Source organism: Rhopalosiphum padi, chromosome 2 (genome assembly GCF_020882245.1).
Source record: "Rhopalosiphum padi isolate XX-2018 chromosome 2, ASM2088224v1, whole genome shotgun sequence".
Classification (NCBI taxonomy): domain Eukaryota; kingdom Metazoa; phylum Arthropoda; class Insecta; order Hemiptera; family Aphididae; genus Rhopalosiphum; species Rhopalosiphum padi.
In genome coordinates, this window is record NC_083598.1 from 13,038,659 (window position 1) to 13,066,057 (window position 27,399).

Genomic DNA, 27,399 nt, shown 5'->3' on the forward strand with positions numbered 1-27,399 from the left:
TAAAATAAGTATATAATAATGTAATATATTTATTAAAATACACTATTTAATATTAAAATATAATTAGTAATTTTATGACGTGGTATATTATAATTAATTACATTTAATAAAGTAAAGGTACATTTATTTATCATAATATTGTTAACATAATTTATTATCATTGTTAAAATTTTTGTTGACCACCTGATTAGTTATCATTGATTCAAAAGTACAAATAAATATTAAATACAAAAAATGAATGGTTCAATCAAATAAAATATTTAAAAATTACATATTTATGTTGTAAACAACCCTGTTTAATATAACCCTGTAATAAAATAACCTTATAATGTTATACATCTATATAAAAATCATACTTATAGTTAATGACGGTTAAAACTTCTTAAAAATTAGGTCTACAGTTTTTTGCAATAATATTCCAACACATGACATTTCCGTTCAGTTAATTAAACATTATTATTATACAATAACATGGAGGGATTTTCAGTCTATATTTGAATTGAACATATTATAAGATTCAAATTGTTATCCATGGTGGTTGCTTGATTTCATGTATCGGTACATAGGTCATGTTTAATGGAAACACGATAGGCAGTTCTGTCATCATGAGTTCTGACATTTTAGTGTGTATTAAATGCCTAGAAAACAGTGTAATTAATGAATATTATATTAATTTTTTATAAATTCTTCAACAAATTGTAATAATAATAGTTTAGAATGTAAATTATAGATATATTTTTTAAATTTTTTTAAAGAAACAACTTACCCAGACTTTCCAACAAGAAAACCAGCTGGAATATTGGCAGACATATCACTTTCGTCATCAATCATGTGTATATAAGCTGTATCATCGTAAATGTTGTTGTCTGTGATAACGATAGCTCTTGCTCCAGATAATTCTGATATCACAGTTTTCTTTAAGAAGCTACAAACACTGTTTATACAATATTTTTAAAATCTTTTATTCAGTATTATTACTTTACAATAAAATAAATAAAATTACCCTCTTTTCACAAATGCAACATTTCCTTGAAGTTGCTTTGCGTTTTTAGGCATTTCACATCCATGTTGAGGGTCGACAAGTACCAATTTTGTTTTTTTAGCTGGAAAATTTTCCTTGTCCTTAACAAACAAAAAATTCCATATTATCTTATTACACTAATTTTAGTTAATAATAATAGGTAATTATTTACAAAAGGGATGCCAAAACTTTTGGCTGGTCTTATTCGATAAGTGTACTGTAGTTCTGGTGGATGTGTAATCTCAAAAAATATGTCACCTCCATATTCAAATTCTTTGACATCGACAATAGTCATGTCTCCATTTGTGACTGGAAAAAAGGTATAAAAACATATAGATATTATTATTATACCATTATACTATTGTTACTATTGATATTTATATTATTTAAATAACTAGATGACCAGAAGCTTACAATAAATGTTGAAAACTGACAAAACGCACAACAGAAATGTGTTTACAATAAAGACCGCTTTTCGTATTAAAATCATTTTCGTCACTACGGCACAACAGCTAAAAGATTAACGAACTGTTTGTCGGTGCACAACTCGCGTCTTTTATCGATCGCGTCCTTTATCGTGAGCATTTTGAACATATGTTAGCATTCTATATTGAGAGAGTGGAGTTAATTATTATTCAGTATTCATTAAGAAAAAAAAAAAATATTAGTCGCTCGCAACGCCACAAATGAAATCTATACACGAATGTAGAATACACGATACACGTTAGGATATGCCGCCTTAGTTATCACGTTTTTAACCTTATCGCCTCGATTCGCTAAACAATCTGATAACGTTTACGTGTTATCTCTACGGGATGGGACGAATGCGCGACGCACGTTGGTAAAATTGGTTAAACAATTTCGGAAACATTTTGCAGTCCGCATTCTGGGTCATAGATTAAAGAATATTAAGAATGCTCATGGTCCGAGTGTCCGACTAAAATATAATATCATAAAATGTAATGACTAATGACTATAATGAGTAATGACTAATGTCCGATTCCAATATTGCTATATAAATATAGGGTGGTTTTTGTTAGCAAACTTGGAAGAGTCAAAATCCAAAATTTCTCAGTACCTAGATACCAGGTAATTTTCAAAATAAAATTATAAACGTTATTTTTTCGATTTCGACAAAATCAGAAAGTTAAAGGAATAGAAACCCAAACATTTTTTATTCCTTTAACGGAGAAGATATTGATTTAGATGGTTTATGTAACACTGATTATACATGTTCTGAATTTCTGATGTCATTTGAATACAATAATTTTAAAATGACACCCGAATATATTATGTAAGTTTTTGATATACAAAACTTAATAATAGGTACCTATAAAATTATTCTGACCTTCTGAATCTGAAAATAAGGGTATGTAATCAAATAACATACTCTGTATGATATATATACCTATATATAATTTATATATATAATTATATTATATAACATGTTAGATTTTAAATTAGAATCGTTTAAATATATTTTATATTTCATATAAATAAATCAATAAATGTTAATATTATATAATATTTTAGAAAAATATATTTATTTTTAAATTATAAATGTTTTATTTAGATATTCACAACCTTCTAAATATTTAAACACAGTCAATATTGTATTTTCAATAACTCGGTCAACTGGAATCTAAATTTTTTATACTTTTACGTTTTACGTATAATTTGTTTATTTTCGTTTTTAATTAGGTAAGTACTATCACAGATACTGGTCCATATTTACAATTAGGTAGGATAGGCAACTGCTTAATGGCCTCCGTTATTGGGGGGCCTTGGATTTTTATCTAAAATTTCAACCTTTCCAATAACATATATAAATTGGAATTTTATTTTTGCAAATAAAAAAATGATATCAACTGTACAGGGCTAGGGCTCGGAAGTTTTTAAATTTGCATGTTTTTTCATTAGATTTATCGCTCAGTGAGCTAGAAATCCATTTCAAGTCACTACGTACAAAATATAAAAAATTTATAGTGCATAATTTGTGTACTTAGCAACTTTTAGATTTTAGAGCATGTTTTTTAATTTATGCTGAAAAAGTTTGAAAATTCATAAATAAAAACACGATATTGATACTATAGATATTCTTGGATTATATTTTCAAAATTTCTATGTTACATTAAAAATTATGTTTTGCCTTTTGCCTGCATTGATTAATATATATTTATACTCATAGCTACAAATTTTAGCTACATCGAAATTATGAATATAGTATATTATACAATAGAACTATAGAAGTTGCTACGATTATTTTTTATAATAATTAGTAATTACTTTTGTCGAAAGATAATTCAATGATTATTGTTGATGGCATTAATAGACCTACCCTTAGGTCGTGAAAATTATCGTCAGTCTCGATAAATACGTCTTCAGATTTTTAGATTTTAGAGCATATTTATTAATTTCAAAATTTTTTATAGCATATTTTATAATTTATGATGAAAAAGTTATAAAATTCGTAAATAAATACATATATATTATTTCTAATTATCTATAACCGAACACGTTTATAAAAGATTACGTTTTCAATATTTCATTAAAATTTTTCAAGAAGACTGAAATTATCTGCAGCTTTGAAATATTCCAATTTAAATATTTTAAATTCAGAACCCTATATATTATATGTGTGTGTGTGTGTGTGTGTGTGTGTGTGTGTACTTATATAGATACAAATCTAACTTAAAATAATAATATCAAAATAATTATAAGCACTGAAGAATTATTTAAGTAAATAATCGTACTGTAATAATAAACACAAAATAATATCATACAATAATAGCATGTACAATTATTTATCGTGTATAAGAATACACGAGTGTTTTGCCACTGACGCTGTCTCTTATTGGTCCGTCAGGATGCATTAGGCATAGCATATGAATATGAAATAATATAAATTTAATATAAAGTATAATTGTATAAAACTATGAACTATAATTTATAATAATACGATGATATCGCAACATAGAAAACCTTTAAACGACGCTAACTGGACCTATAAATCAGTCTGAAAATCACGCTCTGCTGTACCAAATAACCAAATACGATCGCTAGCTGAATTAGAGGTGGCAATTTTTAATAAGTTTATATGAATATAAAACATTGAAAAATGTATAAGCATTGCATTTTATTGTATTTAAATAGAATATATTAGATAGTTAGATTATAGTGATTATACTATTATAGAAAGAAAAGAAACAATAAAACAACATTAAAATCAAGATTAAGTTAATACTTTTAATTATTTACTTTAAATATTAATAAGGTGCCTAACAAAGTAACAATTATTCAAGTTTACTAATTTTAATTTTTTATTACAATAATAGACCTAAATATAAATTTTTCATATGAAGTCTTCCACTCATAATTACTTGATTTTTTAATTACTGCAAAAAAAAAACATTATTAAATATTAATGAATTCAAATTTAAGATACAAAAATTAAATATATGTTGAAAATAACAGTTAATTGCCATTGCTCACAAAAATGAATTATTTAATAGTGTGTAAAACAATCTACTACTACTCATTTATAAGAAAAAAGAAATAACATTAAAATTAAGATTACGTTATTACATTGTATTTAAGTATTAATTAATTAATTATTTAAGTTTCCAAGTTTTGATTTTTAAAAACCTACCTCCAATGGCACCGACATATTATATACTTCATATGCATATAACCATCTAAAATTTGTTGAATATCTATTTTTTGTTATCGCTGACAAAAAAAACAATAATAACAATTATACATACAATACTTGATATAGAGATTATAAATATATAATTTATCGTTGGATGCTTTTTTAATTCTTTTCAATTTGAAAGCAATTTATAGTACTCTTTAAAATATTAATTATTTTTGTATGAATTTCCATTTAAATGAAAAAAATTATTTAATAATAATAATTTTTAATTATAAAATGTAGATAAAATGTTGTACTACAGAATAACGAATGAAGTAGGTATTTAGTATACTAAATATATAATATACCTATATATAGGTAAAATTTAATACATTGCAGTATATTATTATACTGTATATTTTCATGCTTGATATATTATGTACATTGTTTACATTTGTTCATCATAATTCATAATATTATATCGATTTTAAAATAATTAAATAAATCCATTGTTATATCGAGACTTGACAATGGTTTAATTTGTAATAGAAACTGTTGTATAAACTAAATGTTTATAAAGTTTAGACACAGTTTATAAAATAGAAGTAAGATGTACAAATGGAGCCATTAAAAATAATCATCTAGTCAGTTTTTTTTATCCATTTAGGGATAACCACCACTAAATACCATAGAATTCAATGATTGCTCAACTAAATGGTTAGGTAGTATTTTATAAGCAGTTAGAAAGCTATAATAATTACCCAACGCACAAGGACGACGAATGTATGGCAAGACGTTGATAGGATTTTTTGTTATGTATCCGCAAAATAAAGGTAATTATGACTTAGAAGACTGATAAAAAAGCTCCAAACGCAATAAACATTAACAATGAAAAATCAACTGTATCTACAATATAAATTATAAACTAAAGAAACCATTAAGGGGGATGCAAATAATATTCTTACCATCGATTATAAATTGCTTGTATTCGTCTGCCAAGTCTGAAAAATATATTTATTTATTTATAATGTCATGGTTAAATATGATAAAATTCTTTGAAGTCACCACTATTTGCGAATATAACATTTTAGACATTTATATTTAGAAATTTCTGTTTATGGAGTTTTCACTGTATAATGTAAGATAAAATAATCAATAATATCGGTGGATTTAATATCGTTTTTGACATAATTCACATTCATATGCTAATGATTAAAAAATGTACCTAGGTAAACAAAGAATTAAATAGAAATTAAAATTTATAAGTTTTAAGACAAGATTCTTGTTAAATGCATTAACTATAAAATATTATTATAAATTTATTATATAAATAATAATACCTTCAAAATCTTTTTCTAGATAAAGTAAAAAAAAAAAAAAAATGATAATTAATTATTTATAATATTACATATATTGTAATTAAATTGTTTTATTAAAAACATAATTTCACACATTTGAATTATTCTGAAGTAAATTCTATTTAAAATATAGAATTCCTCGTTTAGCTGTCATAATTATTTTGAATTATTAATATTTTTATGATGTGGAGTATCCAGTATTTGTTTGCTATACATAATAATGTGACGATGATACAGTTAAATGTTTTAATTGATTACAGTTATAAAGGTTAGGTCAGGAGCTGGGTAGTAATACAATTATACGAGTTTTATTATAAGAATTGATCATATGTAGTGGTGGATACAATGATGAAGGATGAAAGTTATATTATGTAATATGTATGTAATATGTATGTATGTATGTATGTATGTATGTATATAACTATATAAGGACTAAAATCAAATCATATTGTATTGTATATATAAAATGAATATTATAATAATGAGAAAAATTTTATATTTGTCACTGATCATATGTTTTTTTACAAATGTTCTATGTATCTTTTGAACCGTAAGTGTAAAAAAATGTAACAATTTATTAATAATTATAATGAACATTGGGGTTACTTGTTTAAAATGTTTAAAAAGTATTTTATACATTGTAGTTAATTTACAACAACTTACTAATGTTTAGTACTATGTTATACTTGCACCTATCTATTATTAGGTACATATTTACATTATACCTACATTTTATTATAATTTAAAATAATATTAAATTAATTATAATGTCACAATTCAAAATGTTTTTACATACCATCGTAAGTTTCTCTCAATTTATTGAATGCCGCATTATCAGTATCTAGAAATTTAAGTTATACTTTATTTTTATAGTTAAGATTCACGGTTGTTCTTTTATTTATTTTATTGGTTTATAGTCGGGACACGAAAAATTAGCGCTGACCGTCATGCGCTAAACGACGGTTTTCATTAGTGGTTGTCAAAGTCATAAAATAAATAGTTTGCAATTAATTGAATTCGATGGTTAAATTCATTAGGTATTTGGTTGATGAGAACCAATTGTTACTATGGTGGATATGAATGCGAGACCAGCGGTCATTTTTTGTGTCTCCGACTCTATAGTCGATATTATTATCTATATTATACACTTGATTTTTTTCACACGTTTACGTTCGTAAATTTGGTTTACTTTTTATTTGTTGTTCTACTATAGTATAACATTACTACAACATTGAATGATAAAATAAACAAATTAATATATAATTGGTATATAAATTAAGTTATTTAAATAGGAATTGATGTAGATTATATTCGATTATATTATATTATAATTTTAAAATAGATATTTCCGTGATACACAACAGATGCATGACAAAAATGTATTTAAAATTTCACTTTAGGCAGGTTCCATCTTAAAACAGCGAATATTATAGTTAGAAATTTATTTGAGTCATAGGCCTGAATAGATTTTCCATAAAATACAGGTTTCCATGTTAATCAAGTTCTATATTACACGCGTTGACTGTTTTACATTTAATGCAATAATTATTATTATAACGTTAAAAATTGTATTTCAGAGTGAACACTATGATGAAATGAGTTTGATTTAAACTACAATTTGATGACTATTGTTATCGTCATCATTTTATTTCTGTTACATTATTTATGCATTAAATAATTTCATTTTTATTTTCTACTAATTCTCGCAGCACTTATTACTTTACATCTATATTCATAAATGGATTTAAGTCGAAACACGAGTGTGTAGGTCAAGTAAACTCTTTAATTTAAGTCTTTAATAAACTACTAATATTAGCTAACATTCTCCAGGGTGCATTTTAAACTTTACTTCACCAACAATTCGATACACCCAGAAACCCGTAAAGGCGATTACGTTGACGAAAATGTTTCATTCAGTTTTTGAAAAAAATTTACTCCATTCATGTTGATCCTCATTTGGCTTAAAATCATTACAACACTCTTCCTCTTTAATCCTCATATTGAGGTGACAAATTCACGAAAATATTGCTGCCTAGAAAAAAATCGTTTTCTGTGATGGCTATCTCCCTCTAGTAAGTAACTTGTAAGTATAGATAGAATAAAAATAATTAAAATTCAACTCTTAATTTATATAATATATTTATGGAATAATTCATATTTATATATAAGTATATTTTTGTATTTAAAGCTTATGTAGTTTATTATACAGACTTGGTTCCGGTAAAATGACTTTAAATTTCAAATCATGGTCTGCTTTACCTAAAAATATATGCTCGATATAATATTATGTGATGACAGTTATTAATTATTTATAATTTTTTTTTTTAGCCATAATATTAGTGAATTATACAAACCAGTGAATCCAATATCACTTAATAGATCTGGTAAATAATAGTTAATTATTAAATATATTTAATTTATATAAATTTAAAATTATGTCATCTATTTAGACTGATAAGGCATTGTCTTACGACTTATAGTCTTTATAGATTAACACTGAACAACATTAGATAACATTTCTAGGATTTCTATGTGTATCTTCCCTCTATTTCTGTCTTCAAATAGATTATTTAGTCAATAAATTATTACGTATTCTTGGTTTTGTATGATAAAAATGGTGGCATACAGCCCATACAGTGAATCTGTGCAAAGCAAATTTTCCTCTTGCTCTTTAAAATGACCTATTACGTTCTATCTTAGAATTCGTCGCCTTACATTATACTCGATAATCAGAAAATCAATCGGGTTCAAAAAGATTTCTAAAAATTGCAGTATTATCTTAAGAAATTCTTCTCCTCCTTTACTGTTGATATGTGTAGATTTTAGGCCTATATACTCTTTGAAAAAAAAGAATATGAACCTTAGGAGACACTTTGATTTCAATCCGTTAAATTTTTATGTAAAATAAAATTATAATTTTTTTATATTATTAAAACATCTAATAGTAATTACCATACATAGGTCCTAAAAAATAAGAAACACATTAATATTAACCAAAAACTTTAAAATATAAAAAAAATAAAGGACCTTAAAATTATTAAACATAAATAATATTAAATTCTATTAAATTAATCATTACTTAAATATTCCCTTAAAATGCCCGTATACTTCAGCCCATTAGTTATTCCTACAAAAACACTATCGGTAATTTATTAAAATGTTTAAAAAATTAAAAATAATCTACACTTTATTTATTTCTGTATGTTCTGCTACTAACATCGCTACCATCTAAATCAATTGCTCCATTTTAAATACCCACAAAAATTAACAAGTTACACCCAACAAAGTCTCCAGGTCATGATTTAATCACCAAAAAAATTGTTAAATATTTTACTAAAAAATCAATACTTTAGTTAACCTATATTTTCAATGCCATCTTGAGACTATCCCATTTCTCTTCTATGAGGAAACACTCTATTATCTTCATGATTTCCAAACCAAACAAACCCAAGCAATTAGTTACATCTTATCGACCAATCAGCCTGCTACCTACATTTAGTAAATTATTATAGAAATTACTATTAAAACGTATACACGTTACGTATAACAGCTATAATCCCCGAGAATAACATACTGCCAACATCTCAATTCGGTTTCCGCACCAAACATAATACCGTCTACTAAGTACACAGAATATCTGACCACATATCAACCTCTATTGGGAAAAAACAGTTCTATCCAAGGGGTTCTTCCTCGATATCTCTCAAGTGTTCGACCGAACGTGTCACGATTGGTGATTACTATAGTTGCGGTCAAAATCAAAAATTACGTATTAGTTGCGGTCAACCATCTAAAAGGTTACCTACTAATTGCGGTCACTGTTTGTGCTTTTATAACTCAATAGTGGGATAAAAGTACAAAAATAAATAAAAATGTCTTAACTATATTGTATTTTTATATTTCAAAAACAACAGTAATTGACTTCAGTTGAAGTTAAGTATTATACATTTATAATTATTAATCGTCTTTTATGAAACAAACTACGGTGACGGTTGATAATCATTTAAGATTACTATACAGTATATTATATAGTATAAACTTACATAACACGGTATTTAATAGCTCTAAAGTCAACTCCAATATAAAAGCATGGAACTTGTACATACAAAAAACAAAAACAATCTCCAGATTGGACTACTTAAAAACCGTGAGCTTCAAATTTCAAATTAAATTTTTTAGGTATACTCATTATAATATTATATTAATTAATACTAATAAATAATTTCAATTCTAAATTCTTTAGCTCATTTTATTATCACGTTGGTCTACTCTTCGAGCTTAAACATTAAATTTCCTACCTACTATTTATTACCTTATCATGAAATCTTTCTTAGAAAATAGAATATAGACTATTCTCCGAATGTATTAAAAACAGTAACTCCATCCTCCACCCAATAAAAGTTGGTGTTTCTCAAGGAAATGATTTGTCACCTTTACTATACAACGTGCTAAGTGCTCTGATGTCCCATACCAATAATATAATACATAATAAAGGATACTGCGACGTAGACATAAACATTAGGATAACGATCACTGATATATTAGAATAATATAGCAGGCAATTAGAATACTACGACGTGTTTATTTAAACATACTACCGATTAGTGCGAGGATGGTAGCCATCGCCCATCGTACCGAAACGGTATTGTGTCAGGTCTAAAAACAATAATAATAAAAACCACTTTCGACTCTAACCCTCAAGGCTGGGAGATGAACAAATCTAGTGGTGCATTAACCTAACCCAACCATAGACCTACAGTTATATATTGTAAACAATGTTAATCACATTATGAATTTCGGGAACCCGGACTCAGTGATTGCGGTTGACCATCATACGTGGGCAGCAGATCGCCACCGAATTTATCATCGCACATGCATCTTAAAATGCGTAAGTGTGAGAACAAATGACGCACTTAGGAATAGGCCAAAAGGGATATGAGTAGTAGGTCGGGGGACACTGACTATATAAGGGGGCCCAGGAGAGGACTCCGATAGACGTGATCTACCAGAGTTAGCGTAAAACTGCGTAAGCACGCTAACAGACTTCAGTCTACATCAGAATTTAATCATTTGGACTTAGAAATATTTTCAATTAAAAAAATAAACGACACTTAGTAATATTTTGACACTTAATTTTGACACGACCTATGTTTTCGACAACCAGTTGTTGGTCCACTACAAACGTCTACACCTAGGAAATTCTATTAACCAAAAACACTATTCTTGCCATTTACGACGATGATACGGCTATCCTAGCTTCGAATTTTGCTGCAAATGTTAGTTATAAGTATAGATAGAATGAAAATATTTAAGCTCAATTCTTCTTTTATATAATTTATTAAATAATATAATGTAGTTTATTATACAGACTCAGGTTTTTTGTATTCCATTTCAAATCATCGTCTCCGTTACCTAAATAAAGCTCAATATATAATACACGATGACAGTTATTAACATTTATAATTTTTTTTTTTAGCCATAATGTTTATAGTGAATTATACAAACCAGTAAATCCAATATCACTTAATAGATCTAGTAAATAATAGTTAAATATTAAAAAAATAAATATATTAATATAATTATTAAATTCCATGAATGTTTAATCGTAAAAAGTAAAGTTAAACTATGATAATAATTTATGTTTTAAAAATAAATTTCAATCGCTAGATTTTCCAAATTAAACAAGTTATTTAAATAATTAAAGAATTGAATAATTGCTTGAATAAACATAATTATAAACATGATTTGGTAATTTATATTTTCATTTTCCACACTATGCTAAATAATTTTCAATAAACGCTTTAGCAGAAAAAATATTTATTTTCACTTAAAATAAAAATACCATAGGTTAGATTAACTTGAATCAATGAATCAAGGTCAACTTTTAGATTAGTTAGTCGTCGGCAAACAAATTCCTAGTGTATTTAGATCTTTAGCTCATCGTTTGATTTTTGTTACATTTTTTTTTAGTATTCCCCAAAGTATTAATCTCTCCTATACAGTTTTTAATATTTATTAGATTATAGTTAATTTTATTATTTTACCCTGTCGTATACTCATTTTTAAAGAAGACCCAAAAGGATTTTACCTATTTCAAACTTGAGTATTAATTTATACTCAGAGAAGTTCTAATAAAATGTATTAATTAGAATAATCTTTTAAAGCTGTCCCATAGCATAAGTAAATGTAAAATTCAATTTGCGAATATTATAGTCTTTACAGACTATCACTGGACCGCGTGAACTTGGCAAAATATCTAAGATTTCTATATGTATGTTCCCTTCACTCCTGTCTTCAAATGGAGCATTTAAGTTAATAAATCAATACTTGTTCTTGGTTTTATATGGTGGCATACAGGAAAATTGTGTATGTGTAAAGGTAATCCTGCTTTTAATATCCTCCTACTCTGTACAACGCTTTGTTACATGTAGAATATGTCGCATTATACCTACTACACCAAATGTTTAGAAAATTAATCAGGTTAAAAATAGAATTATGAGCATTGCAGTGTATACCTTAAGAAATATTCATTATTCCCTAAATATTACTGTGAACATGTTTTGTACATATTAGGTACGTCTAAACTCCATGAAAAATTGGCATATGAACCTTAGGAGAAATTTTAATTTAAAGCCATTTAATGTTTCTGTAGAAAAAAAATATATAATTTTATTATATTATTAAAACATCTAATAGTAATTACCATACATAGGTCCTAAAAAATAAAATAATAAATTAATATTAACCAAAAATGTTATGATATGAGAAAAAAAATGATCTTAAAATTATTAAATATAAATATTACTAAATTGTATTAAATTAATAATTACTTAAATATTCTCTTGCAACGTCTTTATACATGTCCCTAAAATTGTTTACTGCAAATACACTATTGGAAATATAATAGAATGCTAAAATAGTTATATATAATCTACATTTAGCAAGAATCATTTTTATGATTTAGCTGTGTATAAACTATAAAAATACAGTATGCAACAAACGCTTACAAAAGTATAATGAAAAATAAAAATGTACAGGTTTTTTATGTAAGGGAAATACAATTAAAATAACGATATGTTAATAACAAATGAATAAATATTAAAATTTAAAATACATACGGCGACTAATTGTGTAAATTGAAAATGTGGAATAGTATATATACCTGTTTTGCTATACCTAAAAGTCTTGTGTACCTTGTCATAATTATTACGTTTTTCTATAACAAACTACCACACCATTTAAAAGATTTCAATACTATAAAAAAATTTTTGAAATTTTTTGAATAAAATGAATTCTAATATCATACATAGTTTGCTTTATACATTTTAAATTTTGCGATCCATTATTATCTTGACTTACATCTTTTTCAATTAATAAAACTCAGATCGTAAAATTTAAACATTATCTTTCGAAATCCATCCATGTTACTATAGGTGTCCCTCAGTGCGACCACATTTCACCAATTTTTATTTTATTATTAAAATGTTATTAACTTTATTCAATCGATTATAAAAAATTGTGGTAATAGATCGTTAACTAATGATGCCAAATTATTTTAAAAAATGTATTTAATCTCTGAATATATTAATTTTCTTAATTTTTCTTGGTTTCAAAACGCGTACATTTAGGTACGAATTTTACAAAATATGGTACTTTAAGAAATTTATATATTTTGCATTTATCAGATAATAATTAGAATATGCTTCCCTTTTCTAATGCTCGGAAAACTCAGATCGTGAAATTTAAACATTATCTTTCGGACTCCATCCATGTAACTTTAGGTGTTCCTTAGTGTGGTCACTTAGGGAGCGGATGTTTATGCTCTAAAATATTTAAAAATATGCATGCAATTATGTACTATTAAGTATAAAAATATGCTTAGAATTTGTTTAAAAATATGCATCAATAACATTTTTATTTATTAATAATTAAAAATAATAAAATAAAATTTATTATTATGAAAATTAAAATTTAAAAAATATGTTTGCAAACTAATGTTGATTTTTTTGTTAATCTGAAAATAATATACATGGGGAATGGGCATATTAGAAACCAAGTACCGATACGACTGATACGACCGAAAACCGACTATTCTCGGTTGCCGCGAATATTATATATAGGACTACTAATTGATTGTAATTATGGTTATTTGACCATTTTGTATTAACCTTTCCACCAATAAATTTTACAAGTTTTAAACTTTTTGAAATAAATAACAATAATAATAATAAAAAAATGTTTTTAACCGGAAAATTTTTATTTGGTGTAAAAGTTGTTTATACGCTTAATGTTTAAGCAGCTGATGCAAAAAAATAAATTTTTACTAACAAAATCAAAAATAAGAATCAAATACGTCGATTACAGTCCACAAAACATGTGTTATCATCAATATTATTGTGTTAAAACTTATAAGTAAAAATTACGGTTGAATTAATTTTTGCCGAAAATATTGCATTTAAAAATTTCATTATCTGAACAAAAAATGTATGCTTGTATATTTTTATTTTATTTTTTGGTTTTACTATGATCTACTTATGAGGTTATGAAGAACTTTATATTAAATATTAGCTATAAATATTACCTTATATCTAATATATATACCTAATATATCTTTAAAGTTCAAAGTTAAACGTCCACGGCATACTGAGTTGCTTAGAATAATAGTTTATTATCGTCTTTTAATTTTAAATTATTAGATAAAAGAAGAAACTACCTCCATTACGTATTTTTACAAAATTATTAAGCAATTCCATAGATTATATTTATTTGTTGCCTATTGGTATAATATATTTTCGAATTAATAATAATAAATCTACTAGAAACCAAAACTGTATTTTAATTAATAACACTTTTAAGAATTACCTACTAATTTACTGATGACTATAGGAATTACTAAGGAAGTAAATTTTTAGTTGATTGATAATTATGGTTAAATAATTTTGTTTATATTTATATTTTTGCAGTTTTTATGAATACTTTATTTGTATTATACTTTGGTACTACCTTTAGTTTTTATTGTAAAATTTTAATACAACACAGTGAATTTTTACATTAATTTATAGTTTATTTTGTAAATGATGTTTTTTCTATCAATTTATAATAATACTAAAATAAACAATACAAATTTTTCGAAATAAATAATATACAAAAAAAGCTTGTCACCAAAATTATGTCTGGTATAAATATTAAGCGGTTTGCTTAAGTATTCGCTAGGTGTGTGTAAGCAGCTAATGGAAAAAAAAAATAGTTTCGCTAAAAAATCAAAATTAGGAATTAAATACGTCGATTTCAGTCTACAACTCACAAAAATAAAAATTACGGTTGAATTAATTTTTGTTGAAAATATTGCATTAAAAATGTCATTGTCTGAATAAAAAAAAATCATATTTTTATTTTTATTTTTTAGTTTTAGTATAATCTTTTTTTGAGGAACTTTATATTAAATTTTTAAGTCTTAGGTATAAAAATAATCATTGTTAAAATAAACTGTGCCTTTGTATTTTGAATATTTTGTTACCGAAATTTATTTAAATCTTAAATTAAATTATCAAACTTCTTTTTAACACACTGAATTTTTTTTATTGATTATAATTAAAAAAAAAAAAAATTCGAAAATTCAAAATATTTATTAATAGTTTAATAAAAGAGTCAAAATATTTCAGTATATATATTTATTTTATGATAATATATTTTAATGATTAATATAAACTTATGGTAAAAATTTCATGTACAATAAAATCTTAAATCTAAATTTTTCATATGAATAGTTCTCCACTTATACTTGCTTGATTTACTGCAAAAATAAAAAAATATATATTATATTATATTAATTATACAAAGAGCCTACGATTTTGATTTATAGAAAATCAAATTTACATTGAATATCTTTGTTACTGTAATTTGTTAGCTATTTATGTAATATTCATCAAAATATTTATGTAAAATCATTGTTTAATATTTAAATACATTTCTGCGAATAGAATTACACTGACTTAATTGAATTATAAAATCTCTCAACAAATTAATGAGATTTAATTAATGACTACATATTTCCGTATTTAGTTAAGTCATAAGCTTTATATAATATTATGTTGTATCTACACTATATACATTAATACTTGATGAATTATTGCACATCGTTTCCTTATATTTATCATAATAGTATAATTATTTTAAAGTATGTATAATGCAGATCCATTGTTAGATCAAATTTCGACTTTGATTTAATCTGCTATGTAAATTAGAGCTAGCGGTATTTCAGGCTTTGATACATGCAGGTAAACGTTATAATCTACAAGTATTACGGTATTTCAGAAAATTTCATACTTCGGTAATTACCAAAATATTGTACTCAGGTATTTTCGATGATTTTAAAAGTGTTTTAAATATAGAAAATCTTAACATCCATTTTAAAAATGATTTTAAAATTTATAAAATATAAATTATAAATGTATTACAGTATTTTTGTTAACAACGATAATTATCGAATCACGGTATATGGGCATTCTAAAATACCAAAAAAACCAGTGATTACAGGTATACCGAAAATACTGCGATATCTAACATAAACTCTACAACTACGTTTACATAATATTATACAAATAATTCATGCAGCAGGAATGACATGTGGAATTGGAGCCTAAAAAGTAATCCGCAAGTCAGTCTTTGGTTAATTTAAGGAACCACTACTTAATACTATAGAATTATATTGTCATTTCAGGAAAGATCCAGAATGCTACTCCACATTTTACTTCTATACCTATAGATAATTAATAGGAATTATAAAAAAATTATTTGAAAACGGATTTTAATAATAATACGAGTATATAACTACTTTAAAACAAATGAATTGAAATAACTAGTTCGGTTACATTAGTCTTTAAGTCAAATGAACTATAAAAAGTGATGCACAATATTGGTTAGGCGTATAAATGGTTAGAAAAATAAATGTATCAGTCTTAAATACATGATATTTATTTTAAAATAAAGTACTGTTAAAAAGACATGTATTTTTTAAAAGTCACAATTATTTGTAAATTGTGTGACTGCATTAAACATTTAAACATTAATAATAATTTAAATTTTAGACACAATAATTAAATTTATGTTTAAAATAACAGTTAATTGCCATTGCTCACAAATGCGATTTCTTTAATAGTGTGTAAAACTATCTACTATTCACTTATAAGAAAAAAAGAAAATAACATTAAAATTAATATTACGTTAATAAATTGCATTATTTAATTTAAGTATTAATTAATAAATAATTTAAGTTTCCAAGTTTTTATTTTTAAAAACCTACCTCAAATGACACCGATATTTTATATATTTCATATGAGTATAACCATTTATAATTGCTTGAATATATGTTTCTTGATTTTGCTGAAAAATAATAATAATAACAATTATTCTTACAATACTTTATATGGAGAATATAAACATGTAAATTATCGATTTAATTTTGAATACGATAATTAAAAATCTGAATTTACCCATTGCCCGACGCACAAGGACCACGAATGTGTGGCAAGACTCGGTGGATCCTAAATGGCTCTCGTCCATTGTTTGCTTATTCCCAAATGGCTCCCGTCAAAAAAAATTTTACAAACAGGTGAACTCCCAAATTGCTGACGGTAATACCGGTAAACCGATTTGAGGTCGATATACCGCGGTGTACCGTATTTTTAAACGTAGAAACGTAGAAAATAACACCAATAGTAAAATATTATTTTTTTCATTGTTAGTACATAACTAATAATAACTAGTGATGTACAAAGCATTGTAGATACATACGTGTATTGCATTAAAATATGAAACATTGAATGACGAAATGTTATAGAAAACCAAATGAGATGAATAGAACATTCATTTTGGATATTGCCAAGGATCTTTTTAAGGAAGAAGTTATACTAAATGGGATTTAAATGGCCAAACGAAGATTTCACATGGATACCAAATGACAAAAATTGAACCTCCGATACAATCTCAGCTTAATTTAAATAATATTCTTACACAGCCTTATGAATTCCTTGTAATTTTCTGCCAAATCTGGAAAGTATATAGCATAGTTAAATATGACGTAAATCTTTTAAAGTCACCATTATTTGTAAATATATTTGTAAGTATATTTGTTTTAAATATTTATGCTTAGAAAGTTCTTTTAAGGGAGGTTTCACTATATAATGCAAGGTATAAACTAATTATTTCGATGGATTTAAAATGGTTTTGTCTTTATTTTACATTAATATAGGTACTAATGATTATATTATGTTAAAAATTTGTACCTTGGTAAACACAGAATAAAATAGGAAATTATAATTTATAATTTATAAGACAAGATTCTTGTTAAATTCAGAAACTATAAAATATTATAATATATATATACTACCTTCAATATCTTTTTCTAAATAAAGGAAAAAAAATTTAATTTTATCTAAAATATTACGTAAATTTTAATTAAATTGTTTCTGAATATATTCTGAAGTAGAATTGTATTTAAAATAAATAATTCCTCATGTAAGTGCTAAAATTATACCAATTGATATATTTTTTTTTATGATATAGAGCATTAGTTCCAAAACTTTTTATCTTTACCACCCATTTAAAAAAAAAAATCTGACAGACGCCCCCTTAAAAAAGTATTGTAAATAATCTTTAATAACCACTCCCTCAAAGTTAAGCTTATAACTTCCATTGTCCCCTTGGATAGATCTAGCGATTATAGAGTATCGAGTATATTGTTTGCTATATATAATAAGGGAACCATGATACAGTTCAATATTTAAATGATTACAGTTATTAAGGTATAATGCAAGGAGATGGGTACTGATAAAACTACACAAGTGTTGTCATAAGAATTAATCATATGCAGCGGTGGATTCAATTTGTGTGATGAAGAGAGTGAAAACCAGGGCTTCCTTGAATATTTCTGAAAGTATTTAAATCCGCTATTCAATGCTGTGTAGTGAATAACTATTATTTATTTATGTATGTAAATAATGTAGGCGTAAAATCAAATCCAAAAAATTGTGTTTATAAAATAATATAATATGAATATATAATGATTAGAACAATTTTGTGACCCCCGCTCAAAAAAAAAAAAAACTCAGATTTGCCACTTCTCATATGTTGTTTACAAAAGTTTAATACATTTTTTGAACAGTAAGTGTTAAAAAAATGTAATAGGATATTAATAATAACAATGGATATTGAGGCTACTTGTTTAAAATGCTTAAAAAGAATCTTATATATTGATGTTAATTTACAACAACTAATGTTTAGTATTATTTTATACAGTGAAACTTCCATATAACAAACTTCCATTTTACGAAATTTTCTGTTTAATGAAATATTTTTAAGAACTATGACCTTCATTAATAAATACGTAATTCTGTTTAACGAATTCCTCCAAATTACGAATTTTTTTGTTGCTTATTCGACTTCGTTTTATGGAAGTTTCACTGTATTTATATTTATCTATTATTAGGTAAATGTTTACATTATACCTACATGTTATTATAATTTAAAATAATATTAAAAATTATTATAATGTCACAATTCAAAATTTTATTACATACCATTAAACATTTTTCTGAATTTCTCAAATGCCTCATTACTAGTATCTAGAAATTTGAGTTCTACTTTATTGATATGGTTAAGATTACTCTTTATTCACGGTTGTTCTTTAATTTATTATTTTGGTTTATAGTCGAGACTTGAAAAATGAGCGCTGACCGTCATGCGCCAAACGATGGTTTTTGATAGTGGTTGTCAAAGTCATAAAATAAATAGTCCGCAGTTAATTAAATTCTATGGTTAAATTCATTATTTGGTTGATGAGAACAAATTGTTACGATGGTGGATATGAATGCGAGACCAGCGGTCATTTTTTGTGTCTCCGACTCTATAGTCGATATTATTATCTATATTATACACTTGATTTTTTTCACACGTTTACGTTCGTAAATTTGGTTTACTTTTTATTTGTTGTTCTACTATAGTATAACATTACTACAACATTGAATGATAAAATAAACAAATTAATATATAATTGGTATATAAATTAAGTTATTTAAATAGGAATTGATGTAGATTGTATTCGATTATTTATAATTTTAAAATAGATATTTTCGCGATACACAACAGATGCATGACAAAAATGTATTTAAAATTTCACTTTAGGCAGGTTCCATCTTAAAACAGCGAATATTATAGTTAGAAATTTATTTGAGTCATAGGCCTGAATAGATTTTCCATAAAATACAGGTTTCCATGTTAATCAAGTTCTATATTACACCGTTGACTGTTTTACATTTAACGCAATAATTATTATTATAACGTTAAAAATTGTATTTCAGAGTGAACACTATGATGAAATGAGTTTGATTTAAACTACAATTTGATGACTATTGTTATCGTCATCATTTTATTTCTGTTACATTATTTATGCATTAAATAATTTCATTTTTATTTTCTACTAATTCTCGCAGCACTTATTACTTTACATCTTTATTCATAAATGGATTTAAGTCGAAACACGAGTATGTAGGTCAAGTAATACCTTTAATAAACTACTAATATTAGCTAACATTCTCCAGGGTGCATTTTAAACTTTTTATTTTACACTAATTTTAGCGGCATTATTACTTATTAATGTGAACATGTTTTGTAGATTTTACGTCTACGAGTATATTCTTTGAAAAATTGGCATATGAACGATAAGAAAAACTTTCATAAAGCTATTCACTACTTATATTAAAAAAAAAAATGTAATTTTATTATATTATTAAATTATCTAATAATTATTACCATGTACAGGTTCTAAAAAATAAAAAAACAAATTAATATTAACCAAAAACTTTGTAATATAAGTAAAAAAAAAATGATCTAAAAATTATTAAATATAAATAATATTAAATTGTATTAAATTAATAATTACTTAAATATTCTCTTGCAATGTCTTTATACATCTCCCTATTGTTTTTTACTGCAAATACACTATTGGAAATATAATAGAATGCTAAAATAGTTATAAATAATCTACATTTAGCAAGAATCATTTTTATGATTTAGCTGTGTATAAACTATAACAATACAGTATGCAACAAACGCTTACAAAAGTATAATGAAAAATAAAAATGTACAGGTTTTTTATGTAAGGGAAATACAATTAAAATAACGATAGGTTAATAACAAATGAATAAATATTAAAATTTATAATACATACGGCGATTAATTGTGTAAATTGAAAATGTGGAATAGTATATGTACCTGTTTTGCTATACCTAAAAGTCTTGTGTACCTTGTCATAATTATTACGTTTTTCTATAACAAACTACCACACCATTTAAAAGATTTCAATACTATAAAAAGTATTTTGGAATAAAATGAAATCTAATATCATACATAGTTTACTTTATACATTTTAAATTTTGCGATCCATTATTATCTTGACTTACATCTTTTTCAATTAATAAAACTCAGATCGTGAAATTTAAACATTATCTTTCGAAATCCATCCATGTTACTATAGGTGTCCCTCAGTGCGACCACATTTCACCAATTTTTATTTTATTATTAAAATGTTATTAACTTTATTCAATCGATTATAAAAAATTGTGGTAATAGATCGTTAACTAATGATGCCAAATTATCTTAAAAAATGTATTTAATCTCTGAATATATTAATTTTCTTAATTTTTCTTGTTTTCAAAACGCGTACATTTAGGTACGAATTTTACAAAATATGGTACTTTAAGAAATTTATATATTTTGCATTTATCAGATAATAATTAGAATATGCTTCCCTTTTCTAGTGCTCGGATAACATTTTTACAACTCAAAATATCGAAGCAATTAAAAATCTATTTCTCCGTTATATATCTTTCAAAATTGAAGTTGAATAGACACGATTTTAGGCCACAAAACGTGTGTTATAACTTATAATCAATATTATTGTGTAAAAAATAAAAATTATGGTTGAATTAATTTTTTCCGAGAATATAGAATTTAAAAATATCATTTCCCGAACAAAAAATGTATACTTGTATATTTTTATTTTATTTTTTAGTTTTAGTATGATCTACTTAAGAACTTAATATTAAATTTTTAAGTTATATAAAAAATCATTATTATTAAGTAGTTCAAAATCTTTTTCTCTGTTTTATATCTTTCAAATTCAAAGTTGAATGTCCACAGCATACTGAATATTATGGTTTATTATTGTATTTTAATTTTGAATTATTAGATAAAAGAAGAAATTACCTCCATCACGTATTTTTACTAAAATCATCAAACAATTTCATAGTGTATACTTAATTGTTGGGAAAATTACATTTTCTAATTAATCATAAATCCATAACAAATTAAGACTGTTTTTTAATGAATAGCACTTCTAAGAATTACCTATTAATATACTGATGAATGATAACCATAATAGGAATTTCTAAAGAAGTAAATTTTAAATTGTTTGTAAATTATGTTTATATAATTTTGTTTAGCATTTTTTATTTATAATCATATATTTGCTGTTATATTTATGAATAATTTTACTATAGGTTTTATTGTACAATTTTTGTACAACACAATATATTTTTACATATAGGTTGTTTCATAAATTATATTTTTCCATCAATAAATAATATTAATAATACAATAAAGAATACATATTTTTCGAAATAAATAATATCCAAAAAAAGAAGATGTCGCTAAAGATGTGTTTAGTGTAAATGGTTAGACAAATAAATACACGTAGACGTATAAAAGGTATATATATATATAAAAGAAAATAAACGAAAAAAAATTGATAAGTTTTAACTATACTGTTTACTTAATATATTTTTTTAATGACAAAATTAAATTGTTATCGGTCACGTAAGTATATTAGGTTATTAGTCACTTATAGTAATTGAAAATTTACGTATGCTTCTTGTTAGAAGCCATTAATTATAAAATATAATAATAAATATAATCAAAAGAAAAAAATAATAATCACTGATAAACACATCAAAATGTATAAAATACTGTTCTGATACACATTATCCTTTATACACCCATAACAATATAGTATAACGTTATGTTAATTTCAAAGTTGGTACTTTCCTCATAATAATATTATTAGTTGCTTATTTCTATCCAAGCCTTAAAAAATAAATAAATAAATAATATTCTGTACACGAAATATTTCTCCATTTTGATTCATGTTGTGTGAATTTGTTTTTTCGTACTTTGCCGTGAGCCTAGGCTCCAAGACAGCTGCTAATTTGCCTATAGCCCAGTGAAATTAGATTTTCCGTTCTAAAAAAAATCTTAACAAATTTAATTTTAGCATACACTTTTATAACGTCGTCATAAACAATGTGTAAAAATTTGATCTCGAAATGACGTGAACGTCAAAGGTTATTCGAGGTCTAAGGTCACGAAATTAGCCTTTTTTAAATTTCTCGATTGTTATTTGTTGTAGGATAAAAAGTTTCGTCTCCAACCGAATTGCATGCCACCTCTTCGACGGATCTGTCCGAATTTCATGCCATGTACCCACAAGTTTATTTATCATGCATGATGCACTTATGTGCACAACTTAAACTTAATTTTTGACTTTTCTAATTAAAAAAAAAAAATCATGAATAGAAACGCTTTATGATATTATGGTTGTTACAACTGATTAGTTTCTAGATTGAGATATTTTTATATCCGAGTAAACATTTTACCAAACTATACCTATGTAGTGTATTGTGGTCTGTTTCACAGACATGCGTATCGGTCACTTAAACGTTTGTTGCTCAAATTTATAAACATTATTTTATTAATCTGAAATAATATTAGGATAAGAAAGGTAGAGCTACGTTACTATGATTATAAATAATAGTAATAACAATATGATTTAGATCAAATGCCTTGTGTGTTTTTCTATGTCTTATAATAATATTAGTACGCTTTGGAACGTTAGCGATAACTCGACACAGTAACTTAACTGTAGTGTGATAACGGAACCACAAGTTGATAATATGTTTAGTGAAATAAACAAAACCTTTTTTTTAATTGTTGATTTTAAATTTTATTTTCAAAAGTTATTGTACAAACAGCCTTTGCATTAATATCTCGTTTTAAATTGGTCGTACAAAAAAAAAATTAAATTAAAAATTGTAGAGGGGAAAATTTTCTACAAGATGGAAGTTTTTTTTTATGTATATATGTATTTGCACTTGCAGTATTCACCATTAAGAAAATTACGAGTACATAACAATGCATTTGTTTATGCGTGTATCATTAAGAATATTGTCATCTGGATATCGACCGCAATCAGTGCTTGATTTGGATGAACGAGCGTTTTACACAAAATTCAATATCAAAGCCCCCACATCCCCTTCAGCCACCCGTAATCCCCAAAAATCATTAAATTTATTATATAAAAATATTTTAAAATAAAGAAACACTTATTTATTTTATTACACGTCATCCAATGACATTATAATTTAAATTACGATTCATAAAGATATATAATATGTTATTAATAACTCATCAATACACCTACAAAAAACGTATCATGTATTATTACATTATATACACCCATGTACATGAATACAGTATTATGCGACACAAACGTCGTCGAGAAACACTTTTATGGTATACAGCACAACCCGTGGTTGAATATATATGACATAAAAGTTTAGCTACCAAGAAGAATAACAAAAAATTTAAATACGATAAAATGCAATTTATTGAATCAAAAAAACAGTATTGTACATCGACAAATGGGCTTCGAATCAAATTTATATTATATACGTGGAAATTTAAGCAATAACAATAGAATAAATATCTCGTACGTCGATCGGCGTCCGCGATCCTATGTGCGAAAATAAAAAATAACGAAGAAAAACGTCTGGGGGGACTGTCATCGGCAGTCGTACTCGTTACCGCGATCGCGACCGCTACAAACACAAACGGTGAAAAAATCGTATATATACGCACAGCTTTCAAAAGACGCAAATTACGCGAATACAAAAGAACGGGTTGGAAAAAACTCTGGAAAAGTCTTAAAATCCCGTGAAAAGTTTGTACATAATAAATAGTTGTTTAATATTTTAATTTTTAAATTTTTGTCCGAAAGGGGCGATTTTTCCGTTCGGTGTGAGTGGGGGATGTACGGATAAGGTTTTAGATTCTTCTTTTCCTTTTTATTATTATCATTTTTATTATTCTTATTCCTAATCTTATTATTATTATTAATATTACTATTTTTATTATTGTTATAATTATTTTATTCTTATAATAACTTTTATTTAAATTGTGCGTTTATCGGCGATTGCACTATTGGGGTTTCAACGGTTTCTTGTTATCTGTCACATAACACGATACCTGTCCTGCATGGGTAATCGCTAATGAATCGGGTATAAAAGGCTCGGCGAAACGATCAGCATTGACATTCACCGTCTGTCCTCCGTCGTAGCAAGACCCACCCCGGGCAGACTTGCGCGATTAGGGAAGGCATGAGGCATCTATATTTTTTGTCAAAGATTTTTTGATCTTTAACATATTATTTTGCCGGCACATTATATTGCTTGTAGTCGTGTTATTAAATAGTGATTTTATTCATACCTATTCGCAGCTCTAACATTTCCTTAACTCTATAAGTCTGACACCGTTCGGGCAGTGCATTAGTGGTCGGTTTGTTGCGTTTGCGCAAGCACTGTTCATCACATCATATTTGCATATTTTATTTTGTCTGTTCCTGTGCTATACGATAAACAGTCATTCGTAGGAATACGTTATTCGTAAGTGTTCAAGTATGTTTCCCAAACGACCCAAACAGAACGTATATTTGTAAAACCCCGTTTCCCTGCGCGTTATTGTCGTTGTCGACATATGCGCAGAGCTACGGCGGGTTACGTTCCACAGAAATGACAAGTCGCGCGTACGTCGGATCTAGCGAGCAGATGGCACAGTTCCAGTGACTCGTCAGAGTTCCGCGTTACGGGTGTATCGCTCTCGTTTGAGCTGCCCGTCTAGTGTGCCGCTGTAATGATCTGACAACGCGTGCGATTCGATTCTGATCCGATTATTCGGTGGCTGTGACGTCGTTGAATGACATACAAATCTGTTCGAAACATTGTACACATTACGCAAACGTTATGTGTTTTTTTTGGGTAGTGTTTGTAAAATGGTAACGTATAATAATTGTCAATTATACAAGATTTTTTTTAGTAATACATATATCCACGTTCATTAAGTTAAGTTTATTATTTATAAGCACCTAGTTATGAATATTTTTTTTTCATGGATTTCCTGTAAAAAATGAGCAATTAACTCAACTGTGGCCAATTCACTGTTTAAAGTGAATTGGTGTAAAATTTGTTGAAAAAATACTCATATTTTTGGCACCTTCTTCTCATATATATATATATATATATATATTATATATTATAATGAAGTGTTAAAATAGTCACATCCACAATATCTAGGATCGCAGTGGTCGCATAGCAAAAAGGTCTAGGTGTGGTCACCGCAGCCTAACGATTGATTATATTAATTACCCATTATTATTAACCAATTGTATTTTTCATAGTCGATACAAATATACAAATATTATGGCTATAGAGTATAGCATCAGAAAAAACTGATGATTTATAAAATCACTACAGCAAATTTTGCGTTTCCAGCGTTGCGTTTCAAATAAATAAAAGGGGTATGCTAAAAAAAAAAAGCGGATTCCGTCCTCCCACGTCCACCCCCAATTCAAGCACTGGCTGCAATATACGATATTTTTAGTTGTGTTTGGTCGTCGTGTTTTGTGTTAGAAACATCTTAATTTAATATTATTTTTGTGAGTATTGCGTATATTTATTTTGCGTGATTTATATATTGCATAGTCTACGAAATGGAGGTTAATTGTTTTATTTGTAACAACTGGCTATCAGTAGGCGAAACTGTTAATGTTGAACGTGGATTACAAATTACAATGTCAAAACCGTTAGTAAAATTGAAAGAATTGCTGCATTTTAAAGACATCGCAGTTTCTTAACCTAACCGCATAAAAACGGACAAGTGCGTTTGATTTTAAGACACGATTTTTTTTCTCTCAGCATTTAAGTGTCCTTGCCAATTTCCTAATCTTTCAGATGTGATGAAGTCTTTGACTTTAGATACCATATGAAAATATTGAACCCATAATTTTGCTGTGGGTCCTCGATTTTGTGATGATGAGTAATAGGTACCAAATAAAAATAAAAATTGATTTAATATAAATATTCCCTGATTTAAAAAAAATAAAGTCTATACGAATTTGATATCAAAAACATCGGTTGACATTTAAAAAAATGCATGTTGATTGCACATGCGCGTACCGGGAGGATTAAAAATTTGAAATTTATCTGAAAATGTGCATTTAT

At 26.1% G+C, this 27,399-nt stretch overlaps 2 protein-coding genes across 3 annotated transcripts; both read right to left on the reverse strand.

Moving 5' to 3' along the window:
- Positions 1–5: 5 nt before the first annotated feature.
- On the reverse strand, positions 6–1,747 carry LOC132922240 (PRADC1-like protein). The gene is made up of 5 exons (XM_060985650.1): positions 1,436–1,747; positions 1,194–1,330; positions 1,004–1,122; positions 767–934; positions 6–638 (listed from the first exon to the last, which is right to left on the reverse strand). Exons 1-5 carry the CDS (start codon positions 1,509–1,511, stop codon positions 518–520), a joined length of 621 nt encoding a protein of 206 aa, XP_060841633.1. The 5' UTR covers positions 1,512–1,747; the 3' UTR covers positions 6–517.
- A 2,533-nt stretch (positions 1,748–4,280) lies between these two features.
- LOC132923018 (uncharacterized) lies at positions 4,281–13,009 on the reverse strand. 2 transcript variants are annotated; one of them, XM_060986802.1, is made up of 6 exons: positions 12,844–13,009; positions 8,225–8,272; positions 6,810–6,854; positions 5,621–5,656; positions 4,671–4,750; positions 4,281–4,416 (listed from the first exon to the last, which is right to left on the reverse strand). In XM_060986802.1, the coding sequence occupies exons 1-6, from the start codon at positions 12,962–12,964 to the stop codon at positions 4,414–4,416; spliced, it is 333 nt and encodes a 110-aa protein (XP_060842785.1). In that variant the 5' UTR covers positions 12,965–13,009; the 3' UTR covers positions 4,281–4,413. The 2 variants fall into 2 exon arrangements, with proteins under 2 accessions (XP_060842785.1, XP_060842786.1); XM_060986803.1 differs by lacking the exon at positions 4,671–4,750.
- Positions 13,010–27,399: the final 14,390 nt, after the last annotated feature.